General features: G+C 37.5%; 1 protein-coding gene across 3 annotated transcripts in view; it reads left to right on the top strand.

The window, feature by feature from the left end:
* Positions 1-1,897: 1,897 nt before the first annotated feature.
* Positions 1,898-16,991, top strand: part of Capn7 (calpain 7) — a 37,843-nt gene continuing 22,749 nt past the window's right edge. For all 3 annotated transcript variants that reach the window (XM_034637148.2, XM_071618612.1, XM_027947845.3), the window contains exons 1-6: positions 1,898-2,235; positions 5,206-5,314; positions 10,170-10,327; positions 11,789-11,856; positions 14,781-14,981; positions 16,734-16,820. In XM_034637148.2, the coding sequence (XP_034493039.1) occupies positions 2,134-2,235; positions 5,206-5,314; positions 10,170-10,327; positions 11,789-11,856; positions 14,781-14,981; positions 16,734-16,820 (725 nt within the window). In that variant the 5' untranslated portion in view covers positions 1,898-2,133. The remainder of the gene's footprint in view (positions 2,236-5,205; positions 5,315-10,169; positions 10,328-11,788; positions 11,857-14,780; positions 14,982-16,733; positions 16,821-16,991) is intronic.

The raw sequence follows: 16,991 nt of genomic DNA, 5'->3' as shown, positions 1-16,991 counted from the left end.
AATGGGTTTTTCCCAGATCTACCATGAGCAAGTGGAACCAGGTGTTGTACAGGAGGCCCGCTGAACCCACCTTCCTGTCCTGCTTTAAGGAGCAAGTCTGGTACAGGGAAGGGCCCATCATAGAGACCAAGAGAATCCAGCCTCAGCTCCTGGATGAAGATGTTGATCACAGTAACAGCGATGAACAGCCCCAAGAGGTGGTTTTAAAAAAGGAAGACCTGACAGCTGAAGAAGTCATGAAATTAAAGCAGAAATAAACGCTGCAAAAACAGATGAAGAACCAGCTCCAGTTCATGGAAGAATCATGTATTAAAAACCAGCCAAGCGTCTCTCAGATGAAAAATATTCAGGTTTAACAGCAAGCTCAAAAAAGATGACAAATGAAGAAAGTAATTTCTTCAATTAAGCAGGACTCAAAAAAGAACTTACAAAAGCAAATCTAAAACACCTGCCTCTTTCTTTTGACAATGAAGAGGAAAAGGAGTAGTCTTCTTTGAAAGTATATAAGGTATTTAAAAAAAATATTTTCCCCATGTCTTTTAAAATGACTTTTTTTTCCTGTTATACAAGTTCATCATAGAAAATTTAGAAAATACAGAAAAAGCTGGGCATTGTGGTTCACACCTGTAATCCCAGCAGCTTGACAGATTGAGGTAGGAAGATCATAAGTTCAAAGCCAGTGTCAGCAACTTAGTGAGGCCCTAAGCAACATCTCCAGCCATATTTTGTATTTTATTTAGAGACCGTCAGGGTTCTAAATAAAATACAAAATATGGCGCGAGATGTGGCTCATGGTTGAGTGCCTCTGAGTTCAATCCCCAGTACCTCACCCCCCAAAAAAATACAAAAAAAAAATTTAATAAAACAAAATCTATCCATCAATAATCGTGACTGTAAATGTCAACTTTGTAGATATTTGTTACTTGCTTGCGTGCATATATGTATGTAAAATAAACCTCACATTTAATATGTAGTTTAACAAGTTTTGACAAATGTAGTTGACATTTTGACACTATCATCAAGATATAAAACATTTCTATCATCCCCCAAAGATTCCTTTGTATCCCTTCTCAACCATTAATCTTCTAACATTACAGATTTTGTCTTTTCTAATGGTTCTTATAAATGGAATCATATGGTTTATAATCTTGTCAGGGCTTGCTTCTTTGATGAATCTAAAAATTTGTGCTGATTCAAAGTTTGTTTTTATTGCTGAATTCAGGTTTTTAAGGAAGAGAACATATTAATCAAGTAATCACTTAATTGTTTAATTACTGCAACATTAAATTAAAGATAGGTAAATGTCCCCAGCACTGCAAAAACCAAACAACAAAAGCCCACAATTGAGGAAAATAAATCTGGGAAAATCTGAGCAATTCTTTAAAAAGGAAAATATATCATTTGGTTTGTTGACAATTCAAATACCATACATAGATCTACAGGGTAATGATCGTGGGAAAAAAAATGTTATCAGTGCAACTCAAAGGAACCTTAAATCCTCATTTTACGTTCCTAACTTCTTTTTAATCTAGCCCTGCAGATACGGGGAGACGCTCCTTATTGGCTCACTGCGTCTACCCTTTACACTTTAAGAATCCGAATAGCGCAGGCTCCTCTCCCGTCCAATGTCAACAGCAACAGCCTGCCCCCTCAGTGCCACCTCCACTCAGACGGCGAAGACGCCCACAGGTCAGATGTGACACCTGCCTACGTTCACCCAATCCCGGGCGACGAGGCGGTCATGTGCGCAGCGACAGGGCATCTCCACGCTAATGGTCAGGCCCCACCCACCGCCCGCGCAGGTCCGTGATATCCGCACGAGAAGGGACAGCTCTGGAGGTACGCCAGAGGGTCGGGCTGCGCTTGCGCGCTGCGGCTGGTGGGCGGGGCTAGGGACGCCAAGAGAGGCGGCCCCTAGGGCTGCTTACCCTGCCTGCGCCTAGCAGGCGCGGTGCTACTGCGGGCCCGAGCGGAGAAAGCTGGCTTTCCTTCCTCCACCGCGAAAAGTAAACTCTCCTGCTCCTTCCGCGGCGCCCCGGCCTCCCGGCGTCCTTTCCCCAGCTCCCCGTGGCGCGCGGAGAGTCGTCCTGCGTCAGGGCCCGGTTCCCTCCTCTGGCGCGGGACGCCGGCGCCATGGACGCGACGGCGCTGGAGCGGGACGCCGTGCAGTTCGCTCGGCTGGCAGTGCAGCGCGACCACGAAGGCCGCTACTCCGAGGCGGTGTTTTACTATAAGGTAGGGCCCAGCACTCCGCTCGGGCCCAGTCTCGGAGTCGGGGTCTGGCAGAGCCTAAGGCCGAGGGGCGGGGTCCAGGTGCGGACGCCCAAGCCCCCTGGCTTCGCTTTTCCCACGCCCCTCTGGGCTCTGGCCTCTGTGCGGAGCCAGAGTCGCCGCGTAGGAGCTAGCCCTTCTCTCTTAGCTGGCAAATGCCCACCACTGAGCTGTTTGTGCCGGGAGTAGTTAGGGATGGGAGTCAGTGGCTGTTTATCGCCGTCCCTTGGCTCTGATTAATGGCTGGTAGGAAGTAGTTTGTGATATATACAAAAATAATGCATGGTCGTTGAAGAACATATGTAAAAAAAAGAATAAACCCGTCTTTTATTCTAAGTACGTGATGTGCATCCTTGTGGTTTTTCTATGCACATATGTGTTTATATAATTTTTACAAACTTGAATCGTACTAATTTTTTTTTTTTTTTTTTGCGGTGCTGGGGATTGAACCCAAGGCCCCTCAAGTGCTAGGCAAATACACTACCATTGAAGCTGCATCCCCAGCCCTATTATGCTATTTTTTAAACCTCTTATTGGAATGTTTTCCCAAATCACTAAACTTAGTTATAATATTTTAAAAATAGCTGCATAGTATTTTATGTGTTCCTGTATTTTAACTTATTTACAATCTATTACGCATTTAGTTTTCTTCTGATTTTTCAGCATCTTAACTAGTGGTGCGGTTAATATCCTGTAACTAAGGCTTTGCACATTTACTTGATACTTCTTTTGGATGAATTATTGGAGGCAGAATTGCTAAATTAAAGGTTATGAGCTTCTGTAGTACATTCTCTGCTCTCCAGTCCTGAGGATTTGCAAACCCTCCTCCAGCCCTAGCCAGATGAGGAAGGTAGCTGTATTCTCATGGTATTGTCATCCCTTCTAGAAAGAATGTCAGGTTTTGATAATACAATAGTCTTTTTCTCATAAGCATATGTGCTATCAGTAAAGTTATAGTTGGACACAATACCTTTGTTTGTTTATTTGTATGTGGTGCTGAGGATTGAACCCAAGGCCTCGGTGTGCTAGGCCAGCGCTCTACCAAGAAGCCACAACCCCAGCCCTGCAAAATAGCTTTTTCTAAAGAGAAATTCTGCAGTACTTTGTATTTTCCTGGTAGAATTAGTACATGGTCACTTAGGAAGAATATTTCATCCTTAAAAAGTGGGGAAAAAAAATAGTTGTACATTCAGAAACTGTTTATGAAGACTTGATCAGTTTAGTTGTTTTTTTTTGCCCTGATGCTGTTCTCTAAGCAAGTTCTTAGTCACCTTTGAATATAAATGAAATGAGTAAAATAAGATTTGATAAGAACAATTTTAATGTGTATTCTGCAGTGTTTTTTTTTTTGTTTTGTTTTTGGTGCAGTATTTTATGTTAATCTGGGGTCATTTATCCACAGAGCCACATTCCCAGTCCTTCTTATTTATATTGAGACAGGGTCTCTGCTAAATTGCTGAAGCTGACTTTGAACTCATGATCCTTCAACTTGGGAGTTGGTCGGTCTCCCAAGTTGCTGGGATTATATAGTTGTGTGCCACTGAGCTGGGCCTAAAATTTGGCTTTTTAAAAGCAAAATAATTATTTAAAAAAATCAGTATTTACATGCAAGACAACTGAAGGGGTAATATATAATATATAATTTATAGATAAAACAAGTTTATTGAAGTTAGGTTTAACTTTGTATTTAGATAATAATGGTTTATAAGATACAGTATTTAATGTTTGCATGTAAAGATTTAAAGTTTTTTTTTTTTTCCTTCCCCCCTTGAAATTCATGTAAGTTATGGAATCCAAAGAAGTCCTACTGTTTCTACCCCACAGCCTTTAGGTTGAATTTCCAATAGGGTCAAACTTGCACTTTTCTCATTGATTTCATTAGGTTCAGTGAAACAATGTCTGCTCAAATAACAGGATTAAATAAGTGATGCTCTGAACATGGCTTCTTTGGAAGCAGGTATGAGGCCCCATTAAGTGTAGTATCTGCTTGGGTTATTGTAGAAAAGGTGCTGTGACTAGAGAAACTGTCTGCTCTTTCTAGGTGGTAGCATTAGTAGCCTTCCTGGGACAGTGATGGGGAGATTGGAAACTCTTCCTCATAACCATAGCATAACTAGTTGTGAAGGTTATGAAATAATTGGAAGAAGAGTTGAGGTTATATTAATTAAAAGTTTATTTCATATAAGTGAAATCTGCTTTTGACAGTATTTTCTGTGAGAAGAATATTTTGTTCTACTGAGATATTTAACCTTTATAATTTTTTGCAATCTCTTTTTGACATTTAATTTTATTTTAGTGGTTATTGTTCAGATGCTCTTGTTTTGTCTTTGGCGGTGTTAGGGATTGAACCCAGGGCCTCACACATGCTAGGCAAGCATTCTGCCTAAGGTACATCCCCAACCCTTTTGTAATGCTTTTAAGGTTTATACCTTTTCAAGGTATAAAATTTTAAATATGATCTATGCATAAGGAAAATATAAAACATGTGAACCACAGCTATTCTAAAAAAAGTTTATAGTAAATCCCTCATGAGTTCTTAAATTTTTAATAGTCAAGACAGTCGCAGTGGCACATGCCTGTAATCCCAGCACCTTGGGAGGCTGAGGCAGGAAGATCATGAGTTCAAAACAACATGGCACTGAGCAACTTAGTGAGAGCCTATCTCTAAATAAAAATACAAAATAGGACTGGGGATGTGGCTCAGTGGACCAGTGACCCTGAGCTTAATCCCCAGTACCACCCCCCCACCCCCCCAATTTTAATAATATATGAAAATTGTGAGAGCACTGAAGCTATACCTGGGGTGTAGCTCAGGTATTTTAGAGGATTATGTAAATTGTTTTATTGAAAAATAATGAATTAGAAAGTAATTGGTGGAAATTGAAATTGTAATGCATCTGTTAGATTCCTTTGGATTTTTTTTTTTTTTTTTAGGAAGCTGCACAAGCCTTGATTTATGCTGAGATGGCAGGATCAAGCCTAGAACATGTTCAAGAAAAAATAAATGAGTATCTGGAAAGAGTTCAGGCTCTACATTCAGCAGGTTAGTAAAAGACTACTAAACTTGTTACTGTTTTTTTTTTTTCCTTCTCTCCCACTACATCTATTCTTCCTGTATTTCTCTCCTGTTCATCATCTATGGATCTTGGTCTTCATACTCTTTTTGCTCATTCCTCTTGAAAAATCATAATACGTAAATAAATGATAGATCTATAAAAGAAGCCTTAAAGATAATAAACTCCAGTTTCCTAACTTTCTAGATGTGCAGAGATAGTGGATTATGTACTTTCAAACAATTTGTCATTGGCAAAATTAGATGGGGTCCTGTTAGAATTTGGCTTTTTAAATCTCTGACATATGCCCTCTTTTGATATTAAAATTAAGTGACTAATCTTCAGTGTTTAAAAATTTCAGCAATAGATATAGTCTCTATCATTGTTTTCTACCGCCAATCCTTGGCTGAACTTTTAAAAAAAAAATCATAACTTGGAAAAGTGACATATAAGCAGAGATCTAGAATAGCTCATGCATTAATCAGCTTTTTGTTGCTGTGACCAAAAAACCTTACAAGAACAATTTGGAAGAGGGAAGGTTTATTTTGACTCATAGTTCCAGAGGTTTAGTTCATGGTCAGCCTAGTCTATTGCTGTGGGACCAAGGTGAGATAGAACATCATGGGTGAAGAGTGTGGTGAAGGAGCGCTGCTCTGTTCATAGCAGCCAGGAAGCAGAGAGAAGGAAGGGGTAAGGAGCTGCAGGGAAAAATGAACCTCCAGGACATGCCCCCCATGACCACCTCCATTCATGTTCCACCTGCCTACATTTACCACCCAGGCAGTCCATTCAAACTAGAATGGACTGATCAGATTACAGTTCTTATAATCTAGTCATTTTGCTTGGGAATATTCCTGTGTTAACACAGGAGGTTTTCGGAGGGCTATCTCCTATCCAAACCATAGTAGCTTTTATTTATTTTTGTAAACAGCATGGCAAGTGCTCTGATAGAAGTACACATAGACTTAATGACCGTGGTTTTGTTAGAGATAAGGGGTTGATTCTTGTCAAAATCTGCTGTTCACATGAGTGGAAAAGAAAATACTTGCTTTTTGACATTTTGTTTTAGTATGCATTAATCTCTCTGGGGAAATTTTTAAATTATTTTTTCTGTTGCTGAATAATAAATACACAGGCAGACAAATCTTTACTGTGATGAACTTTGTATTACTTTCTGCTACTCATTTTGAATAGAATGAGCAGCTATAAGCATATGGTTAGGATAAAGTAGAATTGATCTACTTTTGATTCCATTACAACCTTTGTTATAAATTACTTTAAGACAGTGCCCAGAAATCTCATGTATTGAAAAGTGGATTGCCTGTGTATTAGGCTTCACTTTATAGAAAGTTATACTGATTCATGTGTTCAGAATATTTTATGTGGATTGGGGGTGTAGCTCAGTGGTAGAGCTCTTGTCTAGGATGTGCAAGGACCTTGGTCCATCCCCAATACTTCAAAACCAACTACAACAATAATAATAATACAGTGTGATTGAGAGTAATTTCATTTTCCTAACCAAGTAAATGAAATTCTTGATTTAATGGCTTGGTTTCATGAATAGCACACCTTATTTCATAAACTGTTTTCAAATAAAATTACCTTTAAAGTTGAGAAATCAATCTTTCATGCCTACTTCCACGATCTTCCTGTTTTTTCCATAGATATTTTCTTATTTCAACAAACATTATCAAGTGAATGTTTGGGCTGTATGGTAAGCACTGGGTGGTAGATGAACCCTTAGGAAGCCCTCAGTCATGTGTGGAGAGAAATGTATAAACATTGCATTATAATGGCATTCCCTTTCAGAAATATGTGTGACTAAATGATAAAGAAGACATACTCACTCTATAAGGGAAAAATTATATGATGGCTATGCCACTGGCATCTAAGGTAGAGACATGGGATATTGTTAAAAATTCAATAATACACAGGACATTTCTCTACAACAATGAATTATTCAGCTCAAAATGTCAATAATGCCAAGGCTGAGATATACTGGCTATGTAGTTTAATAGTTTTGAGTTTTGATGTCTTTATTTTATGAATGGGATTAGCACATATGTCAGATATTAATGAAGGTCAAAGTTTAAAAACATCAGCACATGACCCTTAAGAAACTAACAAAGCTGGGCACAATGGCACACGCCTGTAATCCCAATGTCTCAGGAGGCTGAGGCAGGAGGACAAGTTCAAGGCCAACCTCAATGATTCAGCAAGGCCCTAAGCAATTTATCAAGAACTTGTCTCAAAATCACAAATAAAAAGGGACCTTGGATTTAACTTCATAGTAAAGCACCCCTGGGTTCAATCCCCTATGCCAAACCAAGCAAAACAAAAAACTAAGAAAAATATTAAAAACTTTAAAAAATGGGTTTATTGAGATATAATTAGTATACCATAAAGTTCATCTTTAAATGGTAAAATTCATTGATTTTTAGTGTATTTCCAGAGTTGTTTAAGCATTACCACTATTTAATTTTAGAACATTTTGTAACCTTAAAAGGAATCCCATATCCTTTACAGTTAGTTACTCCCCATTCCTTCAACCCTTCACCCCTAGCAACCACTAATCTACTTCCTGTCTCTCTAGGTTTGCCTCTTCAGGATTTTTTCATATAAATGGATTTATGCAATATGGAATCATTTAATCCCTTTTGTTGTCTGGCTTCTTTCACTTAGTTTAATATTTGTAACGTTTATCAGTGTTGTAGAATATGACAGTCCTTCATTCTTTTTTTATGGATGAATTGTATTTCATTGTATTGATTTACTACATTTTCTTTATCTATTCATCAATTGATAGTTATTTGTGGGTCCCCCCCCCACCTTTTGGCTATTATGAATAATACTATTATAATCATTTGTATACAGGTTTTTGTGTGGAAGTGTGCTGCTTTCAGTTCTCTTGGATATATACCCAGGAATGGAATTGCTGAGTAATAGGATTACTCTGATTAACTGCCACATTGTTTTCCAAAGCTGCTAACAGATTTTATAGTTCTACCAGAAGCATAGAAGGATTCTAGTTCCGTAACATCTTCATGGATAGTTGTTATTGTCTTTTATATTTTAGCCATGCTGATATACAAAGCATCTCATTGTGGTTTTGATTTGCATTTGTTTGATGGATGATGATGATAAACATCTTCTCATGTGCTACTCAGTTATTTGCATGTCTTCGTTGGAGAGATGTCTATTGAGATATTTTGTCCACTTTTTAATTAGGTTGTCTTTTTGTTTTTGTAGCAGATCTTTATTTTTTCTGGTTACAAATTTCTTTTTTTTGAGAGTTTTTCAATATTTATTTTTTAGTTTTCGGCGGACATAACATCTTTGTTTGTATATGGTGCTGAGGATCGAACCCGGGCCGCACGCATGCCAGGCGAGCGCGCTACCGCTTGAGCCACATCCCCAGCCCTACAAATTTCTTATAGAGACATATCTTTCTATTACAAACAAATGGAAGAGGGAAATATTGGAATGAAATGGAGAAAACTCTTATATGCATTTATGAATATGTCAGAATGAACCCCACTGTTACTATAATGCACTAAAAATAAGAAATAAACAGTAAACACTAAACCAGAACAAAACAAATGGAAAGGAGCTGGGGGTGTGGCTCAATAGCAGAGCATTTACTTGCCTTGCATGCACAAGGCCCTAGGTTCAATTCCCAGTACTGCAAAATAAATAAATACAAATGGATATAGTTGTTTCAAAGAGCAGTAAGACTATGTGGTAGTTTATTTTGGGCTCAAATGAATAGAAAAGCAGAAACTTTGTCATTAGGGCCTAGCATATCATATTATACAAATATTGTCCATATTGAAAAAAAATTTAATTGCCTTAAAATATAATGGGGTTTCTTAAGATGTAGTATTTTCCAGGTTCTTGTTTTGTTTTTAGGATGGGAGGGGAATGTGAAGAAGACTAATATTTTATTTTGTAGATGAAGGAAGTGCTGTAGGGAGACAAATTCAGCGAAAACATTTTTTTGATAAAATGTTTTTAATTTTTCTGGTTTCTGGTGTCTATCATGTGATGAATCAAATAGCTGCATCTCCCTTCATCCTCCAATGCTTTGTTTTGTTTGCCCTAAAATTAAGATTATAAAGAGAGCCTGGCACAGTGGCACACACCATAATTCCAGCGACTCTGGAGACTGAGGCAGGAGGATCACGAATTCAAAGCCAGCCTCAGCAAAAGCACAGCACTAAGCAACTCATTGAGACCCTGTCACTGAGTTGTGGCTTAGTGATCAAGGGCCCCTGAGTTCAGTCCCTGGTATCACAACAACAACAACAAAAGATTAAAAAGGGGCTGTGGCTGTGGCTCACTGGTAGAGTGCTTGCGTAGCACGTGTGAGGCACTGGGTTTGATCCTCAGCACCACATAAAAGATAAACAAATAAAAAAAGGTATTGTGTTCATTAAAAAAAAAAAAAAGATTAAAAAGAGAAAGGCCTATAATCCCCTAAGTTTGGGAGGCTGAGACAAGGGGATCTCAAATTCAAGGCCAGCCTCAGCAACTTAGCAAGGCTTTAAGCAACTTAACAAAGCCCTGTCTCAAAAATAAAATAAAGGGCTGGGGATATAGTTCAGTGGTATTATAAGTGCCTCTGAGTCAAATCACTAATACCAAGAAAAGGGATAGGTGGGGATTAGTACTTTTTTAAGGATTTTTAAAAAATACCTTGTTAAGCTTTTTAAATGAAAGAGTATAGTGTGTTGGTAAAGAACATCAAATGAATTAAAATGGTATTTTTGTCCTCTGGCTATATTTAAGTAATATTTCTTATTTACATATGTTTTCTCCGCGCCCCCCCTCGCCTCATCATCCTAGTTCAATCAAAGAGTGCTGATCCTTTGAAATCAAAACATCAGTTGGACCTAGAGCGTGCCCATTTCCTCGTTACACAAGCTTTTGATGAAGATGAGAAAGGGAATGTTGAAGATGCTATAGAATTGTATACAGAAGCTGTGGATCTCTGTCTGAAAACTGTATGTATAGCTTCAAGTTAAACTTGTAGAATTATGTTCAGAAATTTCTTCCTTTATTGCTGAGCACATACCTGTAATCCTAGCCACTCAGGAGGGTGAAGCAGGAGGATCACAAGTTAGAGGCCAGCCTCAGCAACTTGGGAAGACCCCGTCTGAAATACAAAATAAAAAGGGATGTGGTGTCATGTGCCTGTAATTTCCAAGATTCAGGAGGCTAAGGCAGGAAGATCCCAAGTTCCACGTCAGCCTCAGCAACTTAGTGAGGCCCTTAGCAGCTTAATGAGACCCTGTCTTAAAATAAAACCTAAAAAGGGTTGGGGATGTAGCTCAGTGGTAAAGCAGCCTGGGTTCAATTCCAGTAACAAAAAAAGGAAAGAGAAGAAATTTCTTCCTTTACTAATGAGTTCTGGTTAATTCCTCAAAGAAAAGAAATTTTCCATCATTATAAATGGAACTAAATTAAATTAATCATCTAAAAGATGATGAGTAGAAAGTTAGAAATGGGTTTTTACACAGCTTGCTATAATTTTGTTACTATTAAGATTGAGTCACTTAGGCAATTGGTTTTTAAATTGCAGGTACTATTTTTTTTTTTTTTTTACCTTTATTTTTGTTTGTTTTCATTTTATGTGGTGTGGGGATTGAACCCAGTGCCTCACACATGTGAGGCAAGCGCTCCACCACTGAGCTATAACCCCGGTCCCCCCGGGTACTATTTTTTTAAATGTTTATACTCTAGTAGTTAACTTAATATAGGAAGAATTCATCACAAATCTATGATTTGGAATAAACTCTTATTTTTTTCAATTTTATGCAGTGAAAAATAAGGTAGTGGTTTGGGAGCATTTTATTAATTTTCAATGTCAAATGTATATGCTTGGGTGGCTTTTATTGTTCCCTAGAGAGCCTTGGTTCGGGCTCTGCTTCAGGGGGCATGTGGTGCTTAAGAGTACAGTGTATTTGGAAGGAAGAGGTAAAGTGGTAAAGACTAGTGTTCAGTGTTTTACATAGTGCCAGCTTTTCAGTAGTGTTCAGAGAAACCATCTAGCCTGATTTCTGTAAGTGTTTGAGACCATAGGTAAGAGTTCTGCTAAGTTTCCTATCACTCAGCCTTTCATGGCACAGTGGTTGTACAATTATGGTCTATTTAGCACTTGTCCACATTCAGTATTTATTTATTTATTTATTGTGATGCTGGGGATTGAACCCAGGGCCTTGTGCATGCAAGGCAAGCACTCTACCAACTGAGCTATAGCCCCAGCTCACATTCAGTGGTTTTAAAGTTCACCTCAGTGACAAGTTTCAACACTTTTTAAAAATCATAATTTTTAAAGAGAAAACTAAAATGTCATTTTTTCTCAATTTCAAGAACTATAATGTGCATTGCAATTTTTTTTTTGCATAGAAATATGGGTCAATTAAAAATTAAGCTTTAAAATGTTTCTTTTTTCTCCTCTAAAGTCTTATGAAACTGCTGATAAAACCTTGCAAAATAAACTGAAACAGTTGGCTCGACAAGCACTAGATAGGTGAGTTTTGGTCTCTCAAGTTCTTATCCTAGATAGAATATGATTTGTTACTTATTACATAAAATATTTATCTTAATGAATGGTAGAGATCATAGTAAAAAACCTTTGTTTAAACTGAGATCCATATGTCCTACCTTATTCCTCTAGTTCTTTGCTTTAAACTCAAGAAATAACCAGTCAAGAAGTGTTTTTAGTTTTTTATATACAGAGTACAGAAATGACTATGATACTTACAATGAGAAACTTCCAAAGAGGAAAACTTTCAGAAAACCTCTAAAGCTACTGAAAAATATAGGTTGAGAACAATCCTGCTTTTAGCCATACTCAGTCCCCAAATTATGCCATATATGTAGCTCTTTCACCTCGAGCTCAAATATCAACTTTTCAGTGAGGCCAGCACTATCTATTGTATTTAAAACCAAATCTTCCCCAGCACTTTATCCTGCTTATTCTCTTCAAAAATTCTTTCCCACAGCTCTTTCTAAACTGAAATACACAAGTTTATCCTATTTGTTGTTAATGTATATGTCTCTCTGAATGCTTATTCCCTAAATGTAAGTTCAGTGCTCTCACCAAGCACCTCACCCGACACATAGTGTGTGCTCATTAGATACCTGTTGAAAGAATGAGTAGATTTGCACAAGATAATTATACCTTTTGAAAGGGTTGTAGATAAAGGAAAAGGATGGAGATTGCTTTTATGAATTATTAAACTATTTCCTTTTGAACTCTGAATAGCTATATAATTTTCAGTTTTTTTAATTGAGGTATATCAATCATTCCTATTTTCCTCATCACTATCAACCTTTAGTTTGTTTCCATAAATTCTTGAAAATGAGCATTTGACACATAGTTGTCTTTTCCATCTTGACTTCTTTCTCCAGTCAGAATCTTAGCCTACTTTTATTACCTGTATATGCCGTGACCATCGCTGCCAAACTAGCAGGTTCCCGCGAGGGGTGATGGGAGATTGGAAAAAATAAAAAATAAAGAGTCACACATGCAGATCTTGAAGATAAAACAGCTGGGATCAGGTGGAGCACTGCTCTCTGATGGAGAAGCAGGTCTAAAGAATGACACCAGCTATCTTTATTATATATGTCTCATTAATCAGATTAAAGACTATGCAAGCATTATTCTTTGTATTCATGAAAGTTACAGAGTTAGCAATAGTAAGCAGCTATTTCCTCAGTTACATTCAACAGTTGCAATGTGCAATGTTAGGAGCATTGTGCAGCTCTCAAAGTTCTAATTTGCAGGCAGATGCAGGAGTAGCATAACTGGTGAAACATTGTGGTTATCTTAGCAAGGCAGCTCCTTCATTCCCAGGAGCTGTGTGCCTAATAATTAGGTCAAAGCTGATAAGAGTCTTGAACAGAGTCTCTTCACAGAGAGCATTGCCATAGCAACCGGGCATCCAACACCTTTGCATAGAAACTTTCCCAGTCACCAAGCATGCCACAGCCATGAAGTCATAAAGGACCCCAATCTCAGACGCTGGTCTCCCAGTCACTGTCACTGCTCTCCACATGTGTAGATAACTCATCATCCAGTATTCCCAAGTGCATCTTCTAAGCAAAGGGTGTATGTGCGACAGTCATGGGTTCTTTTGAGGTTCTGTTGAAAATTATCAGTCCACTTTGTAGGAAAATGTACATAGCATTTTTTAACGTTTAATTTCATAGTATTCACAAGATTATTTTATTTATTTATTTATTTTTTATTTTTTGGTACTGAGGATTGAACCCAGGGGTGCTTAACCACTGAGTACGTCTTCAGCCCATTTTATATTATATTTACAGAACAGGGTCTTGCTAAGTTGCTTAGGGCCTCACTAATTTGCTGAGGCTGGCTTTGAACTTGAAATCCTCCTGCCTCAGCCTCCCAAGCTGCAGGGATCACAGGTGTGTGCCTCTGTGCCTGGCTGAGTGTTCACAGGACTCTAGAAGTTCATATATGGATTTTAGGTTAAGAACTTTTATTTTTTACCTTGTTCTTTGACAGAAGAAAGTCAAAATTCACTTGCATATCATGTAGGCCTTCTGTAAGCCAAGCCCTGCCTTCCTCTTGTCTCATCGTTTGTACTTTTTTTAAGGGCTATATCCATTCTCTTGAAATTACCTCAACTCTCTCTGCTGTTTCATACTTCTGCACATTTTGTACATGCTCAGTAAGAATGCTTTCTTACTGAGTACAGTGGCACATGCATGATATTCCAGCTACTTGGGAGGCTGAAGGAAGACAATTGCAAGTTCAAGGCCAGCCTTGTTAACTTAGTGAGACCCTGTCTCAAAGTAAAAAGGATTGAGGATGTAGCTCAGTTGAGATCATCCCAGAGTTCAATACCCAATACTACCCCCCCCTAAAAAGGGCAATTTTACTTACCGATGCAGGTAATTTTACTCTCATTAGGTTTGCTGAATTGTTAAAAAAAAAAAAAGCTTACTCCCTAGGTGAATAATTCTGTGGCTCAGGCATTGATTCAAAGCAACCTTCCCTTATTCAGCCTCTCTTCTCAATCAGAAAATCTGTAATTTCTGTTATGCATATAATACTTCTTTCTTGGCATCTGTAATTTTGATGCAGTTCTTTTTCTCCTGTGGAAAACCATGAACATCTTTAGGATAGAGATTGTTTTATACATTCTTGTATACTCCTTACCTTGCATAGTATCTGGTGTAAGTGTTCAATTGATGTTGACAATTGAATATTATTTGCAAAAATATTTACTTAAATATTTACAAGGGATTAGCTTAAGTAGTTAAAATTTGACTACTATGTACAAATTTTATATACCAATTTTCCATTAGGGTGCTTGACTAGTTCTTGGAGTAAATTTTATTTCCTAAAGGCTTAATTTGAAAAGAAAAACTAGAACTTTTTTTTTTTTTTTTTTTGTATATGTATGTGCACCTCTGTTATAGAGCAGAAGCATTGAGTGAGCCTTTGACAAAACCATTTTGCAAGATCAAGTCCACAAGTAATAAACCAAAGCCACCACCAGTGAGAACACATTTTCCATTAGGACCTAATCCATTCCTTGAAAAACCTCAGCCATTCATAAGTCCACAGTCATGTGATGCACAAGGACAGAGATACACAGCGGAAGAAATAGAAGTGCTCAGGTAAATGCATTTATACTTCATTGCAATGAAGAATTTTGTTAACATCTCGATGCAGGCAATTTTACTCTCATTAGGTTTGCTGAATTGTATTCAGACTTTTGTTATATGTTGTAATATAAATGTAAATTAGAGTCACAACTTGAAATTATTAAAATTTATTGGTTCTAATATATCTTTGTATTTAACATTTTTTTTACTAGACATAATGTTTTTTTTTCTGTAAGTCCTGGCATTTTGCAAAATTGAGTCTTAAAGGTTTAGGAGCAAAACAGACCTATGGCAGAGTATGATAGTCTATGTAACTTTGTAACTAAAGCCCTAATGGGGGAAAAATGTTATGTTGAAATAGCACTCTAGGCCAGCAAATAGAAGTCTTGAGCTATGAATAGTTTTTCAGTTCTTTTTTTCTTTTTAAGAAAATGAAACAGAAGAATATGTTTGACAGAAACCACAAAACCTACATTGTATTCCATCCAGTCCTTTACAAAAAGCATTTCCACACCTCTGGTCTAGATAGACAGCTCAGTGTCCCTGAAAGCAGACTCAGGGCATATTAAAAGTGTGAAACACAGTAATGTGGAAACCCTGGACTGCCTGCTGAAGCAGTGTAGGTTAGATAAATCTTTGAGCCATTGTGGTTATTCTCAAAGGAGACACAGGAAGGTACATAGTTAACATATGCAAACATATATGTATACAAAACAAGGAGAAAATATGCAAAGCTACTCAAACCTTCTTTGTCAACAGACCATACCTGATACCTGTAACACTTTCTTCTTCCACTACCTATTCCACATTCCCATAACCAGAAAATGAGGAGAGCATATTTTTTTCAGAATTGTAAATGCTATCTATATTTTTTAGATTTCAAAATAACTTTGGGCTCAGTATAGAATTAGCTCTATGTCCTGTTAAGGGACAAAAAGGAGACTTTCATCACTTCTAGAAAGGCCTATCTTGACACTGGTTTTGTGAGGTTTTTGTTTTATTTTGTTTTTGTTTTGGTAAAGGAATTGAACCCAGGGGTGCTTAACCACTGAGCCACATCCTTAGCCCTTTTTAATTTTTGAGACAGGGTCTCACTGAGTTGCTGAGGCTGGCCTGGAACTTGTAAGCCTCCTACCTCAGCCTCCCAAATTTCTAGGATTACAGGAGTGTTCCACTGTGCCTACTTGACACTGAAGTTTTGTTGTGAAGGATGTTGAGAGTCTTTTTTTAGAGCGCTCCCGTAGCATGTGTGAGATGCTGGGTTCGATCCTCAGCACCACATAAAAATAAATAAATAAAGTTATTAAAATATTTGTAGTTGTAGATGGACACAATACCTTTATTTTATTAATTTATTTTTATGTGGTGCTGGGGAACAAACCCAGTGGGATGTTGTCTTTTTTTTTTTTTAATGTTTTAGTTGTAGATGAACAATACCTTTATTTATTTATCTTTATGTGGTGCTGAGGCTTGAACCCAGTGCCTCACACATGCTAGGCTAGTGCTCTCCCACTGAGCCACAACCCCAGCCCCGGGATGTTAAGTCTTTAAAGAAAACTCTCATTAAATTGAATTGCATTATTTTTTTGGTGATATTTAATTATTTTATGAAAATTTTGTCCAAACATATTTAACAACATGAGGTGTCAGTTTAATTTCAATGTAGTACTATACCTTGTCATTTAAATTTTATAGAGTTTAAGTAAGATTATGATTAAGGTAGACTTGAACATTTGCCTTGGATTTTTTTATTGTGTTTTATAGGACAACATCGAAAATAAATGGTATAGAATATGTTCCTTTCATGAGTGTTGATCTGAGGGAACGTTTTGCTTACCCAATGCCTTTTTGGTAAGTAAGCACTGTTGTAATTTTTACTTTCAAGGCCATTTTAAAAAACGTCAGTACTGTATTAGTTCTCTGAAATTTGATTTAATTCATAGGCCTGTAACTAAAATTTTTAATAAGGAAAATTGTTGGGCGATGTGTCCGTGGGAAAGAGATGAGATAACAGTAGGAGCC

Source organism: Marmota flaviventris, chromosome 1, assembly GCF_047511675.1.
Source record: "Marmota flaviventris isolate mMarFla1 chromosome 1, mMarFla1.hap1, whole genome shotgun sequence".
Taxonomy (NCBI): Eukaryota; Metazoa; Chordata; class Mammalia; order Rodentia; family Sciuridae; genus Marmota; species Marmota flaviventris.
Note: the sequence above shows the minus strand (reverse complement) of the source record. Positions and strands in the feature narration are given on the sequence as shown.